Genomic DNA, 20,045 nt, shown 5'->3' on the forward strand with positions numbered 1-20,045 from the left:
ATAGAAATGAAAAGGAAAGTAGTGAAACGGATTCTTCTCATGGGTATTTAATCACTCTGTTGGAGGATTGAGAATGCCTGCATAAGAAAACTATGAGCCAGATGCTGAAGTTCATGGAGCAGGTGAATGTACAACCTTGTGGAGGTAGCAGGCTCAGCAGAACCTGGTCTAAGTGAAGGGCCTGTTCTTTTGTCTGGTGGCTTCTAGTAGAATGGTGTAGAAGGGCAAGAGGGAGGTTTATAGGTGTTCTTTCCACTCTTCTCTGTGAATCAGGGGGCTGGGCAAAGGGACGAGTTAGGAAATAAATTCTACTCCAGTGGCTTTTATGGGAAGAGATGTCATTTGAGAAGGCAAGCTTTCATTTTCTCTCTAGAGAGGTATATTAATTTGGGTCACCCTGAAGCAGACCCAGAGACAAAGTTGCAAGTACAAGTAGTTTATTGGGGTTAGGGGTGATAGAGTGGGCACAGGTAGGGGCATGGGAAAGTGCTACAAGAAGAGAAGATACCAAATAATCAGTGTTTTCAAGCCTGTTAACGCTGAAGCACCTGGAGCTCAATGGCCGTGGGGAAACTCTGGGGACTGGTATCGGGCACACACCCCAAAGCCATCCATCTGAAGGGGTGCAGGAGATGGGGAATGTTTACCCTGACTTCAGTCAGCCTTTTGTTGAGAATTCCATGGGAGAGATAAATTCCCCTATGATTCTAGATGGGCCAAAGGGTGGCAATGCATGTTTTGGAAGACAAAGTCCTCAGGTAAGGAAGTACAGGTTCTGGCGACTGGAAGTCAGCTAGAGTGAGCTGATGTGGAAAGGGCAAGGTGTATGGGGGAAGCCTGGCAGCATTTGCTGCAAACATCTATGAAAGTGAGGAATCCCAGAGTTCTAAATGGTTTTTCTTAGACATGCACCAAACAGCAATAATTACACCAGTGCTGCTTGATTTTCCTCTTTAATTTTAAGAATAAGAAATTAAGAAAACTTAACTTAATTGTTCTTTGGAGTATGCTTTGAGAAAAAACAAGTTATTTTCAATGAGTTTTGTTGATAAGAACAAAAACTTTATATAGTAAAACTTCAATTAGTCAAAATTTGGGAAAGCCTGGATACCTGCACTATCTAATGTAGTAGCCACTAGCCACATGTGGCTATTTAAACTTAAGAATAAAAACTTCAGGTTCTCAGTTGCATTAGCCACATTTCAGGTGCTCAGGAACCTAGAACTTGATGCCTGTCTTTCCTGAATATCTCGCACCTAGCCTTTGGAATTCTAATGAAAATCAATTATAGTACAGAGTACACATTCATTTTGTTTGCATAAGATAAAAATCGGTAGCCAAACAGAACACGTTTTGGGATTCTTATACAACTATGGTTGCCATGACAACACCTGGCCTACCACTACTCACATAGCAGGATGACATAGTATATTACTCCAGGTCCTTGAACCAGCATCCTGGTATGCAATGTATTGATTTCATTATTTCCTGTATATTAAAGGCATTGCTGTGCTCGATAGCATTTTAGTTATGTGCTAAAATTCGGTAAAAGAAAGAAGATGAAAAAAAAAGGTTTTGTTCTTTGATGATGGTGATGAAGTTGGGAATAGAGTTGGAAGTTAATTGGCGGATGTGATATACCTTGAAAAGCAAAGATAAAAGTGGCTGTAATAGATGCTGTTGCACTTGGATTTCTTTTATGGGGACCATACCCATCCTCCAGCTGCTAGGAGTCTTGGCTGATTGCATATCACAGCTGCACCCCCTTCTACAGAGAATTGCTCTCCAGCTATACAGGTTCTCCTGCCTGGAAGTGCCTGGAAGGTTTTGTAAAACCTCTAAAGGCCTCAGCTGAATAATATGGAGTTGCAAAATTCCAGTGTCCTTACCTCAGATAGAACAATTCTGGAGGGCGTTTATGCTGAAGAAGCTCCTTGTAGGATCGGACTGAGGCTGCATTTCAGCTGGAAATACACCCTAGCTGCTGCTTCTGTCGTATCCTTCTTCTCTCACCTACTTAGGGGTTTCTCCTAAGAGCTTCCCATCGATAAATTATGTGCACATGAATCTCTATCTCAGGCTCTGCTTGTAGAAAATACAACCAATGAAAATAAGCATTTCAGTTAAGTGTCAAGTTAACTGTTTTGTAATAAGAAATTAAAATGTTTATATCATAACAGTACATGGAAAGCTTGCTTCAGTGTTTTGAGATGAGATTTCAAAACTTAATGTTCTATTTTCAGATATTCTTTCTAACTTTTAATATACACAATATCTAATCATTTTTTAAAGGTATCGAACTTATCCCTCAAGTGAGGATAGAAGATTTAAAGCAAATGAAGGTAAGATTGCTTGGTCATTTTCCAGGCACTCTTTTATTATGCGTATCGGTGAAACCAATATATTTTTGTTTTTCACGAAGTCTAATGATTGTGGCTACAAAAAAAACATATTTTGGATTCTCTTCATTTCTTCCATAGGCTTACTTGAAGCATTTAAAGAAACAACAGAAGGAGCTAAATTCTTTAAAGAAGAAGCATGCAAAGGTATAGTGTTTTTGCGTGTGTATGTGCATAATTTGAGTGTAGTTTTGTTTGCCTGTTTGTTTTTTTCTTTTAGCTCTCTGATGAAAACCTAAAGCCACTATTTTGTGTTATGGACTGATGAATTCTTCACAGCCAAAAACACTTAGAAACTGCTACCAGCTGACTGTACAGTGGTACCTGCATTTTAACTGGTTAGATATAAAGTTGAAACTCAGAATCCCTTTAGGATTGGTTGTCACTGGTTTGTAATCTGCATATCTAATAGTTATTTCAAAAGCATAACAAAGCTTCACTCATTTAAAAATTGTTTAATAATATGACTTTATCTAAACAAGTGGGCCCATAGCCTTACCACTGAAGACAAGCTCACAATCTTAGCCTCTAGGTACCGAAATTGTCTGGGTGACGGGCAAATAGTTTGCCACACACAGTGCATGGAAGGAGATGCTGACAAGCTCTAAACCTTTCACCCAGGACCCCTACACCTTTCCCCCATTATATAAACTCTGCTCCATGGCCTCTTTCTGAAATAGTTTTGTTTTTTGTTTTTGTTTTGTTTTTTTACTCATAGGAAGAGGTCTTTTGACAGTGTTTGGGAGAAATTATAAGAGCTAGTTGCAAATTGAAGAGAGCAGCAGAAGGTGGCCTTAGGAATTCTAAGGTGGTTGAAAAACTTCACAGCACTCAGACACTTTCCTGCTGTCTGTCTCTGCTCACCGAGGGAGGCAGAAAACAGAATGCCTCTTTCCTTCCACTAAGGGCAGTGAGAGCACGAGAAACTTAATTTCTTAATGTTCTTTTAAACTAATCTTGTGTTCCTACTTCTTTATATTCTGACCCAAGCCTCAAAACAAAGCATGTCCTGCAGAGCTGGTCTTGAGTGGTGGACCTCAGAGTCACTCCAGAGATTAAGATACAAAGAGCATGGCCTGGAATTCTGTCATTTCTTTATCAGTGCACATTGCTTTGAGAAATTTGGCCTAATGTTGGCCTTGTAATATTCCTCGTATTATTGAACTGATGACTTAATGGATTTTCTGATACTCAGGTCACGTCAAAGATTCTTTGCTCTTAAATTTCATGAATAATTGCATTCAGTGGAATTCCTTTCATTGCCTATAGGGGAAACTTGCTACAGATTTTTATAAGTATGGGACTATTGGAAACTGAGCTACTTAAAGTAATGATTTCATTTTTGTTGGTCATCGGTCAGCTTAGAATATAGAAAGGAAAAAGAAAAAGAGAGAAAAGGTGGAGAATGCAACCTAAATGACTTCAATTATCAGGAATGGAGTTGGTACCCACATAGCAAGGGTTTTATTCAATGGATTTTTTGAATGATCTCTGTCATTGAGGCAGACATTTCAATGGCCTTTGGACTACTTGGACACTTAAAAGTTCTCAGCCTCTTTCTCATTTAATATTTCCTTGAGGCATGACCAAGAAATATACTGTGCCTGATAACAATAACAATAATGAGAGCTAGAACATTTATATGTTTAGTACTTTCTAGATGCTCTGCTCAGCACTTTATATTTATTATCTCATTTAATACTCTACCCTATAAAGTAAATTCTATTTGTTTACGTTTTGCATGTAAGGAAATTAAGGATTAGGGAAGTTATGCAATTGAACTAATGGCCAGAGTTAGCAGCAGAGCCGGTATTTGAATCCAGATCATCTGAGTCTAGAACTGCATTATTCTGTGTAGAATATTAGATGCTTCAAAGAGTAAACAAGTTCCCCTTGTTGCATGAAATGCAGTGGCAGTACATGGACTGTTATGAAAATCTCCATCTAGTTTGGACAATGTCAATATATTAGTTACTTAGCTACTGAGGAAAGATGCTCCTCAATTCTTCAGAACTTGACCTACATAATACTGAGCAGAGTTTTCTGCTGATTCCCTTGTCTAAACCTTTGAGTCAAACTGACGCAGGTCAGTTAACAGAACTATCTGCTTAGTCAGAAAAATGGCAGAAATGGTGACCTAGCTTCAGCCGCTATAACAAATTGCCATAGACCAGGTGGCTTAAACAACAGACATTAATTTCACGTAGTTCTGGAGACTAGAAGTCCAAGATCAAGGTGTAGCATGAATCTGATTCACTGTCTGCTGAGAGACCCCTTCCTGGTTTGCAGAGAACTTAATCCCATTCATGAGGGCTTTACTCTTATGACCTAATCACCTTCCATCTCCAAATTCCATCACGTTAAGGATTAGGGCTTCAACGTAAAAATTTGGGCGGACACAAACATTCAGTTCATAGCAGACAAAAAGTTTTTTCCTGTAAGACAATTTAGAGGTAGCTTTAGTAGATCTTCCTACCTCAGACATCATTGTACTTCATTCCTCCCATTTTCATCATGCTTGTTGTCAACGAAATACTCATTTTATTTAACGACCAGCAAGTCCCAGATGCCTGAAAGAATCCAAGATGCCTTCCTTTGCAGAACACAACCTTGAGTTTCTGGGGGTCCCACATTATAATAGAAGCAAAACCTAAAAGAAGATTTTAAGTCTCCCTAAATCCTACCTAAATTCGTGTGGACTTATTAACAGTCTAGTGTGCATTTTTTGGAGGAAGGCTTCAAAATTCCTTAGGTCAAGCAACAGCTAAATTGCCATAGTAAAATATGCAGACTTTGACTTGCTTTTCAGAAGCATTTCTGAACAGGGGGATCCATTTCATGACTTGTTTTTCATATTCTCCTGTACTGCAGAAGTTCAAGTTACAATGTGTGATTATAAGTTTCTGAAGGAATTCCTTCCCCCACATTAAACACACAGGGAGCCCACTTTTATTCAGCTTGCTTTGGCAGCATAATTTATGGACTCTGAATTCTATATCTTTTTATATAAAATTACTACCAACAAGGCTAACATCTATTTAATGTCACTTTTGTGTTACACATTTTACATATATTCTCAAATCCTCACATTATCCTTGAAACTTAATTAATACTATTCGAATTTTAGACATGAATAAAGTGAAATTCAGAGAGGTGAGTCCCTTTGCCCAGAATAATATGACTAGTTAATGCTGGTTATAACTAAAGTGTTTTTCATCTATTTTAACTGTCCGAGGGCTTTGCAAATAATTATTATCCAATAATTAGACCTTCCTGTCTATAAACTTTCTGTAATTTTTTAGTCTATAGTATTTCTGTGGTATTTTCCACTATTTCATCTCAATCAACTTATAAGATGAAGGATATATAAGAACATTTACTTGCCTAATGTATTCTGAGGCCTACTCGACTAACATGCTTGTCTTTAAAACTGAACAAAGACAAACTGGTGAGGGAGGTGGAAGGATGTGGCAAACCTATTAACAGTGGACATAGTTAGTGCTGCTCTCCATTTGATTTTGTTTATCCTGACGCTAGTTTTTCTGTCTGCCAATACTTTTGAAATGGTAAAACTAGCTAATCTGTATTGAAATTTACTTAAGCACTTGTTTTTAAGTATTCTTGTAACAATTATATAAAGGAATACTATAATTGTATTAACTTGTATCAGTTAGTTTTTACTGGGTAACAAACTGTCCCCAAATGTATCGACTTAAAACAACTACCATTTATTTAAAATGCTCACAATTTTGTGGATCAGCAGTTTGGGCTGGGTTCAGCTGGATGATTCTTCTGGTGTCATCTGGGTTCACTGATGTATCTGCTATCACTGTCACTGCCAGCTTGTTTAGTGGTGGGCAGATCTGCAGTGCGAGAGCTGGCTGACTTAGGAAGGCCTCTGCTGAGCCACTTCCTCGCTGTTTTATGTGGTCACTCATCTTCCAGCAGGCTAGTCCAGTCTTGTTCACATGGTAGGGGTCCCAAGAGACCAAGCAGAGGCATACGAGGTTTCTTGAGGCCTCAGCTCAGAAATGGCACACCAAGACCTCCACCTCATTTTCTTGGTTAAAGCAGGTCATAAGGCTGGGCCAAACTCAAGGGACAAGGACTCGATCTCTTGACAGGATGAGCCACAAAGTCACATTGCAAAGTGGGGTGGGTACAGAGCAGGGAATAATTGTGGCCCTTTTTGCAAACAGTCTACCAACCATTTACAGGATGAGATAATTTACATTTTAAAGAAACACAGCTTGACCAGATCACCTAGTTTCTAAATGTTGGAACTGGGATTTGAATCAAAATTCTCTCTGACTTTAGAACTCAATCTCTTAAACACTGTACTTGTTTGCCTATGAGTTTTCCCACATTAGTTTTTTCTTTCCACCCATCGTTTTGATAGTCTTAGTAAAAGGTTTTTAAAAGCAATCACAGGTCTATTAGGGCACAGATATCTTGACTTCCTTTGGGACTGGCTTTTCAACATATGATCCTTGAAATAAGAGCTCGAGGCTTCATAAAAATGCATATTCTTATGCCCATCAGAGACCTAATTATATAATCTCCAAGGAGAGGTCTAGGAAAACATTTTAAATAAGCTTCACTCCTATGCACACTAAGAACTGATTCTTTAGAGAAGTATTATTTATCTTTACTGTCGCTCAGCCCTTAGTGGAAACTCCACTAATTGCTTGCAAGATGCAGATCAGGCCTCTTTCAAAAACAGATTTTGCCCTGTTGTCAAGTAATTGAGGAAATAAATTCCCCAGCCTTTCTATGAAACAGTTATCTACAAACTTTTCATCATAGTTTTAAAGGCACCTAAGATGGAGCTAAAATTTGCCGTCCTAAAACCTTGAGGTATAAAGTAACCTGCCGGAGAGGGAAGGTGGCCTAGGTTGAACCCTCTCAATCACAGCGTCCATGGCTCAACCTTGGCACTTGGTAGCTAAGAGCAGACACCAATACTTAGTAGATATTCAGTGACTATAGGGCAGGGGTCCTCAACTCTTGGGCCTTGGACCAGTACTGGCCCATGGCCTGTTAGGAACCAGGCCACACAGCAGGAGGTGAGCAGATGGTGAGCAAGCAAAGCTTCATCTGTATTTGCAGCCCCTCCCCAGTGCTAGCATCACTGCCTCAGCTCCACCTCAGATCATCAGGCATTAGGTTCTCATAGGAGCACCGGTCCCTGGTGCCAAAAAGGTTGGGGGCCACTGTTGTAGAGTACTCTCAGCTCTTACATATCAGCCTTGGTAAATAATGCCACTTTTCAGACCAAAAGAGAAGCAGAGAATCCAAGAACTAAATCCCATTGGTTAAGAAATAAATGTATGGTCCAAGAGAGATCTTATTTCCAAACCTGAAGATTAGCTCCAGGACAGAGAAGGAATAGTGGTGTGAATATGAGGATCTGCCATCTGCAAAAGCCATAGAGATAGCTGTGTGATCTGCTATTAGGATAGTGAGGAGAAAAGATGGGGTAATGACTATTTGAGCCCCAAATGAGATTAGGATGCTAGCTAACATTCCATTTTTAGAAAATGCAATGGTCAATTGCTTTTGACCCTGTGAAGGCAGTTGGCAGTCAGACTTCTAATTGTCTCCCACTTGCTAGAACCACCTCTTCAGTTTGAAGTGGAAACTAGGGAAATGGTTGTCAAGTATTCATTAGATGAGACACAGAAAAAGCAGAACTAAGTAACAGTGAGCTCACTCTAGCACATCGCTCATTGGAATCCAGTATTAGGTTACTTCCATTAAAAGATAGGCATGCTTTTTAATTGCCTGATGTGGTCAGACCCTTAGAGCAAAAAATCGTAAACCCAAAATTGGATAAATATCCTGAGCAGCACATTAGAAGAAGAACTGTAACTCAGATGCCTGTAAGGACTAAGCAAGAAGTAAATGAAGAGAGTTGGTCAGAGGTAGAAAACAGGAAGCACTTGTTCCTGTCCAAAAGCCAAGCCAGACCCAGTTACCACCATTAGTGCTTCCAGCGTCTATGGGCCAGCGTCATTCTTGGAAGGAGAATAATAAGATCTGAAATCTGTTACGAATTTTCTAATCTTTCAGTACTGGCCCATAATTCAATCTTTTCTTGAAACACCATGTAGGTAAAAATAAACAAAACAAACAAACAAAAAAAACACCAACAATAACTACATCTGTAGACTGGCTGTACATCCCTTGGGCCACCAGTTTGCAACATCACTATTAGAGAAGCCAAAGGAAATGAGGAAATGACTGAGAAACTGACTAAAATTTGGCACTCCAGTAAAGCTGCTAATGGAAAATTTGCTCTTTGCCATGGAGGCAGCTTAGCCGATAACACCAAGACTGCTGTTAAATTCATCAGTTGTAATTCATGGCAAGACCTTGATAACAGACCTACAAGTCTGCCACCCACAAAGGCAGGTTAGTGGTAATCTCAGAGTTACCTCTGAGCAAACCTGAGTTACTCAGATTTTTCAGCGTCATCCGTGGTGCGATAATTCACACTCATAATCACATCAGTCACAAGAATGATTTGCAGCAGTTTTCCCAAAGGAAGTTGAATTTACTCTTAACTTCTATAAAAAAAATACAAATTTTATTCAAAGTTATACATTTATTCCCCCAAAATGGCTCAATTAAGATTGACCTTTAAACAACTATTTGTTACTATCATAAAACTATAAATCTAAAAAAAAATTGATCAACATGTTTAATTTTAGTGCTCTTGACCTAAATGAGTGAAAAATGTATATCTCATGTACAGTGTCTCATAATTTAATTAAGGGCCAAAAGAATGAAATCAGTGATTTTTTTTTCTTTTTTCTTTTTTTTTTTTTTGAGTTAAAATGGGCTTAGAGATTATTTTCTGGCTCTTTTGTTTTACACGTGAGGCTTGACCTTTGTCACATGATTATCAGTAATTCAATCCTTTGTTAAAGGAGAAAGGGGGTCTGAGAACCAGATTATTCCAGAACACTTCAGTAATCACTACCTACCACACAGGGATAGAGTTTTGAGCAGAGAGAAACACAGAGATAGTTTTTCAATACCAACTGATTTACTTGATGTTTAGGGAGCTGAGCAGCTAAGGAAATCTGAATTCAGATAAGTTGCTGGCTGTGGACATATTACCAGGAGGAATAAATTTTTATAGGAGAAATATTTATTTTCAAAGCATTGCAGCCCCGATTTCAGTGATTGAAGCAGATGGGAAATAGTCGAGATCTCTATAAGTCTGAAGACCAGAGCTCCTGAACACTCTGTCATCATCATGAATGCATCTAGATAAGGAAGCCAGTGAAAATACCAAGTGACAGGGATTTGAAATCAGCCAATGGTGGCAATCACATTGGCAATTCTCATTGTGTAATGATGACATTCAAAATGCTCCAAAATATGCCAGGTGTTTAGAAGCCATGTCACATGACGAATAGTTATGTTTAGCATATGAAAGAGGAGAAGTGTGGCAGCCAAAATAGTCAATAATATCATAATAACTTTGTATGGTAAAAGATGGTTACTAGACTTATGGTGGTGATCACATCATAAGGTATATAAATGTCAAATAATTGTTGTATATCTGAAATTAATATAATATTGTATGTCAACTGTACCTTAATAATTAATCATTTTTATAAAAAAAAAAAGGAAATGTGGCAGCTGAACTTGGGTATTTGAGGACCAATGTATGCAAGGAACAGTAGACTAAGTGTCTCGGACAGAACAAAGATGAATGGGTGGAAATTCTCTGGAGTTTTATATGTGCAGAAGAAAGGACTTTGGGATGATTTGTGCTGCCCGGTGGTGGGCAGGGCTGTCATTTGAGGTGGGTGTGTTCATTAGGCTGATGCTGAAGACTTCCATCTTGGGGAAACAAGAGACTTATGTTGGGTGGGAGCTTGGGAGTCCTTCTAGTTCTCAGACTCAGTCACTCCTTGATTTCTAAACCAACACTCCGGGATAACTGGTGACAATTATGCCAGCCTCACGTAGGGTATAGTTTATCACCCACGTTAAGTGTGCAGCTCATAACTGCAAATTCTTCTTGTTCAGGAGCACAGTACCATGCAGAAGTTACATTGCACACAAGTTGACAAAATTGTGGCACAATATGACAAAGAGAAGTCGACTCATGAGAAAACCCTAGAGAAGGCAATGAAGAAGAAGGGGTAATGCTGTTTATTTCCTTCCGGGGGCTTTTTGCCTTTTTATGTTTTGTCTTTTCCCACAGTTCAGCTGCCTGGAAGATTTTAGGCCAAGGAAGAACTTAGTCTTGACTCTGTTTTGTCATTAAAAGTTATTCCTGGAACATAAGAAACTCATTCAACTGAAGTAGAAAAGAGTTTTATTCAAGTTCTACAGCTGTTTGTTAATGACAGAATAACTGTCTCTCATGTATTTTCCACTCAGTTATCTTCAAGGTGAATGGGGGAAGATGGAAAGGCAAGCTAAAGTTGGGAAAATTCAAAATTATAGGAATCATTTTGCATAACTAGAAAATAAACAAGATTGATGCACTCGAGAAAAACAATGCAATCTTGATTTTTAATATTTTAAGAATTCTTAGCTTATGCCAACAAATAAAACTATTGAATAAAACCTATCATTGCATTTACTGTGAAAGATTTTGTCTAGAATTAAGTCAGGAGAATGTTTCTATAATGCTGCAAGCTCATTGAATAACAGACAAGAGGGGAAACATGCTCATTGCCAGCCATTGATAACTAATAGATTTGATGAGAGACGTAGCATATTTTAGAATAATGCTGCTTTCAGAGAAACTCTCAATGAATAATACAATGAAGCATTCTGACTTAGTCCATAAAAATCAGTGCATATGTGTTAAAGATAGAAATTCAGAACCCGTTCTGGTTTCAGCAATGATATGGATATTCTAAAAGGAAAAATAATCACTGAAATAAGCAGTAATAGTTTCTGGGCAATTTCCTAGTATATACTTCCTACTCACAATAGAATAAGAAGCACAAATTACCCTTCTATGCCAAGAAATGCTATTTTCTCCCTTACTGGCATGTGTCAAAGACAAAAATCTGGCGTTACAACCAAAATGGAAGAATTAAAAATTCACTTCAAGGCTGAGGACCTAATTTCCAGATTTTATCTCAAATAATATTTTATTAAATAAATGAAAAATAGCTTGAAGAAAAACAGAAACCAAAATGGAAACTCTGACAACAGACCCTCAACAATGAAATAATTGTTAGGTCTGAAGTCTCTTTGTGTAGTAGTTGAATTGAGTAATCATGATACAGAATTTTGTAAGGTATGCATCTATTACTAGGAAAACTGATGTTGTCCAATGAGCCACGGCATCCTATGTCTGATGAACAAATTGTTTTTATCAGAAAGCTTTGTAGCAAAGGCCCACGGGAATGAGAAGATATCTAACATCTGGCACATATTTGCGATTTTTCATTTTCAGGGGAAGTAATTGCCTTGAAATGAAAAAAGAAACAGAAATTAAAATTCAGACACTGACATCAGATCACAAATCTAAGGTAAGAAAATGACTATTTTTACAGCAGCTTTGCAGAAGATACCTTGCAATTTTTTCAAACTGGTACGTAGTATAAATCGGAAATAATATTAGCCTGGAGTTAGTCTGAGAAGCAGAGGGGTCCAGGCCCCAGACTCACTGGCTGTGAGAAGAGCCATTTCATGGAACATTTTTTCCTTTGTCTATAGAAATATGATACCAATAATGTAGAAATATGCTAATAATGTGTTTATTGTCTGCCTCAGAGACATCAAGGGAAACAATAAATGAATACACTAAAAAGAAAACTGTATAAAATACAAATGCTTCCCTGTAGAAGTAACACTAAACGTGACAGAAAACCACCCAACTAAAGGGTCGAGTAACTCTGATACTCCATCCTAACTTTGCTGCAGAAGTTTGTGATGAGAAAAAGTCAGGAGTTGATATTCTAAGAGGAGTGCCTAATTACTTGTATTTCCTCAAAGACACAAGAACATACGAGTTTGGGAGACCTTAATTAAGTTTGTGGACATTTGGAGAAGTGGTTGCTTAGTTCCAGTCAAGAACATAAATAATTCTTTCAGCAGTAATAGTTAAAAAAAAAAAAAAAAAACAACCCTAAGACATCACCCAACTATAGCTCTTGGTCAAACCAACCAGCCTCCATATGTCTACATGTAGTTCTGTCATCCAGTCCAGTAACTCTGCTGAATACATGGACCAGCCACCCAAGTCAAGCTGAAGTTTTCCTTGGCGTTCTGTATTTTGTGTCCATTTTGCCTTGAAGTCTATAGAAGCAGTAAGCCATGTGTCTTTGAGAGTTGTTCCCCATTTTCTCTTTCTCTCTTCTTAACTAGAATGTTTGAGAATTAACGCCTGTGAAACATGTCATCATTTTTAGATGCTTTGCATAAATAGGAAACCTTGGGTACTATATCAGGTAACATTTGCAGCATAATAAGCCATGACAAAATGTAATGGCTTAAGATGATTACCATTTGTTAGCTCATAATTCAGTGGGTCATAAATTTGAGCTGTATTCAACTAGATGTTTCTTCTATTAATTTTGGCTAGACTCACTCAGGTGTCTACAGTGAGTTGGATTGATAGTCTCACTCAGTAGCCTGAGATATCCGCTGGTTAGCTGGCTGCTGGTTGCTTTTTTCTATATGACCTCTCATCCTCCAGCAGGCTAGTCCAGGCTTGGACACAGGGTAGCCTCAGGGTTCCAGATATAGCAAAAGAACAAACACTTTCCAAGCCTCTGCTTGCATCATGTTTGCTACTGTCTCATGGCTAAAGCAAATCACTAAATCAGCCAAATTCAAGGAGGTAGAGAAATAGACGATAGCTCTTGAGGAGAGGAGTTGCAAAACCAAACTGCAAAGAGCATGGATACAGGGAAGGGAAGACATTTTACCCCAGTGCCTATTAGGGTTGATCCAGGAATGAGAGAACCCACTTCTCTATTCATACCTGTGGCCTAGTGGAAGTGAATCTGAAAAAGCATGAAGTGATGAAGAAAATTCTGATGAAATCAATAAAGGAGCCCAAATCCCCACCTGGAGTGTGGACAAGTTAGGCAGTGAAATAACAGCTCTTGGAGCCAAAGTGATTTAGAGCCAAAGTGATTGGTTTATTTTAATAAGTTATGACTCCCCAATCCCATTGATTAGTAAATATTTTTTTGCAAGTCATAAATATCCACTGATTCACCAAGTAAATTGGTGGGGGGGGTCTAAAATACATGAATAATATTGTGTTTCAATTCATGCCTGAAATATGAGAATTATAGGTGGCATCATTCCCTTTTTCCTACATAGGTCAAAGAGATTGTGGCACAGCACACAAAGGAATGGTCAGAAATGATCAACACCCACAGTGCTGAGGAGCAAGAAATCCGAGACCTGCACCTCAGCCAGCAGTGTGAGCTGCTGAAAAAGCTCCTGATCAACGCCCACGAGCAGCAAACCCAGCAGCTGAAATTGTCCCACGACAGGTAGGAGAGCCATCTCCAAAATGAAATACTTATTTTTTTGAAACACTAATTTTGCACATGTGTGTGAGCCAAGGTAGTAAGTAACATCAACTTATATAACATTGAGCTTTTATGTATATAATATCATACAATTGAAGTGAGCAAGGTGAACTATAAGAAATGGCCCCTGCCATCAAAGAACTTTCAAGATATGAACACTCACATGATAAATTAGGTCATATTACAAGTAACCTATGATATATATAGAAAAGTGTCAGGACAAAGGTTAACCATTCCAAAGGAGCTCTGCCACTTACGTCATGGTCACTGAGGTTTCACAGAATGGTAGGCCTACAACTGGCCCTTGAAAAATGATCTGGAGTCTCTTAGGAAAAGAATACAGAGAAGGAGATAAAAAGCAACCAGTGAAGTTCCTAGAGTGATTGGTTCTGATCACTCCATGGATAAAAGTAGAGATCCTTCTTTGCATTATTGAGACTTCTGTGAGTTTTAGAAAGACAGGCCTGATCAATAAACAGCAAAGAAGGATCAGTTTATTTTGGTCTCTACCCACTTCATCAAATTGAATATTGCATTTAAAATACTGGAAATAATGAGCTGGACTTTTCTCCGGGCAGAAGAGCATTTCTGTCAATTACATCTTTTTATTACAGCTTTGTTGCAGCTTGCTTGCTTCTATATGCCACAGTTAGAGTCTATTGATACACACACACAAGAGTAGAAAATAGAAGCATTATACAAATAAATCTAACAAAAACTTTTAAAATGCTAACCACACAAATTATCTGGTTACATTCTCAAATTTCCAGCCTTATTTTGGAGTGATAGATACCGCCATAAGAGCATGAAATAGTTTTGCCATAATTTCCAATTCTCACTGGAGACAACTAAATAAGGTATATCATGCTACGTTTCCTGTAGGTTAATGTTCTATACCCCATCCATTTTAAAGTTCAACTGACCCTTAAATAATATAGGTTTGAGCCACATGTGTCCACTTATATGTGAGGTTTTTTCCAGTAAATACATATACTACTGTAAATGTATTTTCTCTTCCCTATGATTTTCTTAATAACATTTTCTTTTGTCTAGCCTACTTTATTGGAAGAATACAGTATGTAATACATATAGCATGCAAAATATGTGTTAATCAACTGTTTATGTTATGAGCAAGACTTCCGGTCAAAGTAGGCTATTAAGTTTTAGAAGAATACAGTATGTAATACATATTACATACTGTTAAGTTTTGGGGGAGTCAAAAGTTATACACAGATTTTCAACTATTCAGGGGGTCAGTACCCTTAACCCCCACGTTGTTCAAGGGTCAACTGTATTCTATTTTGTTTTATGGGATTAGAATTTGTCCTTTTTTGCTTGGTCCAGTCAAGATGGTAGGGTAGGTAAACACTGTGCTTGCCTCCTCCCATGACCACATTAATATTACAATTCAATTATAGAACAGTCAACCTGGAGAACCATCTGAAGACTAGCTAAACAGAAGCCCTATAGCTAATGATATAAAAAATGCCATATGGTAACTGGTAGGAAGGGCAGAGACACTAAGTGTTCCCACACCCACATGTGACAGTTAAAAATCAGGAGAGCTATCTTGGCTGCAGAGGTCTCACTGGAGGAGTGAGGAGTTTCAGCCCCATACCAGGCTCTCCAGCCCAGAGCGCCGGTACTGGGAAGAGGAGCCCCGCAACATCTGGCTGTGAAAAACAGTGAGGATTCTGTCCATCCTAGTGAGACGGAAGGCTGATGGAAACCCACGCCTCCTCTTCAAGGGCCCACGCACAGACTCCTCCACTCCCAGGCACTCACCCTGGGCTCCAGCCAAAGGATGACAACTTGAAAGGCACCAGAAACACACACACAGAGACTGAGTTGTATGGCTTCAGGACGAGGCCTAGAGGGACAGCCCCCATTGTCCCTATGTTGAGCCCTCCTCCCGTGCATCCTATGGACAACTGCCATCTTTCATATGTTGAGCCCTCCCCACATGTGGTCAAATCTGAATCTGCACTGGCATAGTGAAATCCCCTTTATCCACCCTGGTGACTCTCTGGGACCCAGCCCTACCCAACTCATGTACCATCGGAGGCATTTTTGACGATGGGCAGCCAGCCCCAGGCCGTGCACTGCACGAGGCACATTCAGTGGCAGATAACCAGCCCCAGCCCATGCTACAGTCTTTTTTGGACAACTCTCAGGAGTCCACGGGATTTAGGTGAGTGGTGGCTGGCCTCGGTGTACTTTGGGTGTTTTACTAAGTGGCCCTAGGTTCAGCACTGGTGCCAAATTTGACTCTGCATTAACCTGGTGATAACCATTCACCTCACCCTGGCAACTCCTTGAAACACCACTTCACCTAAGTCATGCAGCACTGGAGGCTCTTTCAGCAGCTGAGCCTTATGGACAGCCAGCAGGTGGCAGCAGGCCTCAGGGTACCCTGGGCCTTTTGCTGAGCTGCCCCAGGTCTGGTGGCAGCCAACCTCGGTTAACAGTGTAGTCTCTTCCACGTGTCTTCAGGTCTATCACAGGCAGCAACCAACCTAGGATCACTTTGTAGCTTCTACCAGATAGGCCCAGGCCAGTCACAGGCAGCAGCTGAACTTGGCCTGCAAGGGAGCCCCTTCCAAGAGACCCCAGAACCAACAAACCCAGAGGCTAGCTTTAGACCATAACAGAGTACCACCCAATTAGCACCAGAAGCAGCACATCCAAAGGATGGTCTCAGCAGGCACCAGAGCCCACTGGGTAAATCCTGCTTCATGGGATCAGCTCCTGCATAACAGCTCTTATATTGTTGTCAAGGCCAATCCTTCCAGCCAGCCAATCTTAGAGTCAATCCCACCACTGACATTTAAACAGCTACCAAGGCTCAACTACAACAGGAGGACACACACAACCTCTACAGGGGACATACCTGAAGCACCCAGCTCAGGTGACCAAAGAGAATGCACCACAGGGCCCCACAGGACACCTACTACATAAGGCTACTCTGCTTAAGACTGAGAGAAATAGCAGCCCTACCCAGTACATAGAAACAAACACAGGGAGGCAGCCAAAATGAGGAGACAAACAAACATGTCCCAAATGAAAGAACAGGACAAAGCTCCAGAAAAAGAACTAAACAAAATGGAGACAAATAATCTACTAGATGCAGAGTTCAAAACTCTGGTTATCGGGATGCTCAGTGATGTCAGTGAGAACTTTGATGAAGAGACAGAATACTTAAAAATGGAGATAGAAAATATAAAACAGAACTAGTCAGCAATAACTGAAATGAAGAATGCATTAGCGAAAATCAACAATAGATTAACTGAAGCAGAGGATTGAATCAGCAACTTAAAAGGTAAGGTAACAGAAAACACTCAATCAGAGCAGCAATAAAAAAAAGAATCCAAAAAAAATAAGGATCATTTAAGACACCTCTGAGACAACATCAGGCATACCAACATTTGCATCATAGGGGTACCAGAAGAAGAAGAGAGAGACCAAGGAACTGAAAACCTATTTGAAGAAATAATGACTGAAGACTTCCCTAAACTGGTGAAGTAAATAGACATACAACCTCGGGAAGTAGAGAGTCCCAAACCAGATAAACCCAAAGAGGCTCACACCAAGACACATCATAATTAAAATGTCAAAGTTTAAAGACAATGAGAGAATCTTATAAGCAGCAAAGGAAAAACAATTAGTTACCTACAAAGGAGCTCTCATAAGACTTCCAGCTGATTTCTCAACACAGCTTTGCAGGCTGGTAGGGACTGGCCTGAAATATTCAAAGTGATGAAAAGTAAGGACCTACAACCAAGACTACTCTACCAGCAAGTCTATTATTTAAAATTGAAGAACAGATAAAGAGCTTCCAGACAAGAAAAAGCCAAAGGAGTTCATCACCACCAAATCAGTATTACAAGAAATGTTAAAGGGACTTCTTTAATAAGAAGGGGGTGGGGGTAAGAACATAAATATGAATAATAAAATGGCAATAACTATGTACCTATCAGTAATCACTTTAAATGTAAATAGAGCAAATGCTCCAATCAGAAGACATAGGGTAGCTGAATAGAGAAGAAAATAAGACTCATATGTATGCTGCCCATAAAAGACCCACTTCAGACTGAAAGACACATGGAGACTGAAAGTAAAGGGATGGAAAAAGATAGTTAATGCAAATGGAAATGGAAAAAAAGAGCTGATGTAGCAATACTTATTTAAGATAAAATAGACTTTAAAGCAAAGCCTATAATAAGAGACAAAGAAAGACATTTCATAATGATAAAGGAATCAGTCTAACAAGAGGATATACCCCTTGTAAACATATATGCACTCAATATAGGAGCACCTAAATATATAAATCAAATATTGACAAACATAAAGGAAGAGAATGGCAGTAACACTGTCGTAGTAGAGAACTTAACACCCCATGGGCATCAATGGATACATCTTCCAGAGAGAAAATCAACAAGGAAACAGAGGCCTTAAATGACACCTTAGACCAGATGAATTTAATTGATATTTTTAGAGCATTTCAACCAAAAGCAGAAGAATATACAGTCTTTTCAAGTTCACATAGAACATTTTCCAAGACAGACCACATGTTAGGCCACAAAACAAGTCCCAATAAATTGAAGATTGAAATCATATCAGGACTCTTCTCTGACCACAATGATAAGAAACTATAAATCGATTACAAGAAAAAAAAACACACACAAACACATGGAGGCTAAATAACATGCTATCATACATTGAATAGGTTAACAATGAGATCGAGGAAGAAATCAAAAGATATCTCGAGACAAGTGAAAATGAAAACACAGTGACCCAAAATTTATGGGACACTGTGAAAGCAGTCTTAAAAGGGAACTTCTTAGCAATACAGGCCTACCTCAAGAAATAAGAGAAATCTCAAATAAGCAATCTAACCTCACACCAAAAGGAAATAGAAAAAGATCAGAGCAGAAATAAAATAAAGTCTCAAAAAAAATACAAAAGATCAATGAAACCAAGAGCAGATTCCTTGAAAGGTAAACAAAAAGTTGATAAATCTTTAACCAGACTCATCAAGAAAAAAAGAGACAGGATCCTAAAAAATAAAATCAGAAATGAAAGAGAAATGACAACTGACACCACAGGAATACAAAGGGTTATCAGAAAATACTATGAACAATTGTATGCCAAAAATTGGATAACCTGGAAGAAATGAATAGAAACATGCAATCTTCCAAGATTGAGTCAAGAAAAACAGAAAATCTGAACAGATCGATTACTACTAATGGAATTGAATCAGTAATCAAAAAACTCCCAATAAACAAAAGTTCTGGACCAGATAGCCTCACAGGTAAATTTTACCTGACATTCAAATAAGAATTAACACTTATCCTTCTCAAACTATTACAGAAAACTCAAGAGGGGAGAAGGCTCTCAAGCTCATTTTACAAGATCATTATTGCCCTAATTCCAAAACCAGATGACATTACAAAAAAAGAATATTATGGGCCAGTATCCATGATGAACGTAGATGAAAAAATCCTCGACAAAATATTAGCATACCGAATTCAGTTGTACATTTAAAAAGTCATATACCACAATCAAGTGAGATTTATTCCTGGAATGCAAAGTGGGTTTAATATCCACAAATCAATTACTGTGATACACCACATAAACAAAATTAAGGATAAAAATCATATGATCATATCAATAGATGCAGAAAAAAACATTTGACAAAATCCAGCATCCACTTATTATAAAAACTTTCAGCAAAGTAAGAATAGAAGGAACATACCTCAACACTATAAAGGCCATACAAGACAAACTCATGACTAACATATGCAGTGGTGAAAAGCTAAACGTGTTTTCTTTAAGATGAGGAACAAGACAAGGATGTACACTTTCACCACTTTTTTTCAAAATAGTATTGGAAGTACTAGTGACAGAAGTCAAACAAGAAAAATAAATAAAAGGTATCCAAATTGCAAAAGAAGTAAAACTGTCATTATTGACAGATGACAAGATACTACATATAGAGAACCCTAAAGATTCTACCAAAAAACTGATAAATGAATTCAGTAAAGTAGCAGAATACCAAATAAATACTCAGAAATTGGTTACATTTTTATACATCAATAATGAACTATTAGAAAGA

General features: G+C 38.7%; 1 protein-coding gene across 3 annotated transcripts in view; it reads left to right on the forward strand.

Moving 5' to 3' along the window:
* Positions 1–20,045, forward strand: part of PLCB4 (phospholipase C beta 4) — a 393,600-nt gene that overhangs the window by 357,892 nt on the left and 15,663 nt on the right. For all 3 annotated transcript variants that reach the window (XM_011370137.1, XM_011370146.1, XM_011370152.1), the window contains 5 exons: positions 2,293–2,342; positions 2,481–2,546; positions 10,446–10,561; positions 11,836–11,911; positions 13,716–13,891. In XM_011370137.1, coding sequence (XP_011368439.1) covers positions 2,293–2,342; positions 2,481–2,546; positions 10,446–10,561; positions 11,836–11,911; positions 13,716–13,891 — 484 coding nt within the window. The remainder of the gene's footprint in view (positions 1–2,292; positions 2,343–2,480; positions 2,547–10,445; positions 10,562–11,835; positions 11,912–13,715; positions 13,892–20,045) is intronic.

The sequence above is a fragment of the Pteropus vampyrus genome, unplaced genomic scaffold (genome assembly GCF_000151845.1).
Source record: "Pteropus vampyrus isolate Shadow unplaced genomic scaffold, Pvam_2.0 Scaffold7, whole genome shotgun sequence".
Classification (NCBI taxonomy): domain Eukaryota; kingdom Metazoa; phylum Chordata; class Mammalia; order Chiroptera; family Pteropodidae; genus Pteropus; species Pteropus vampyrus.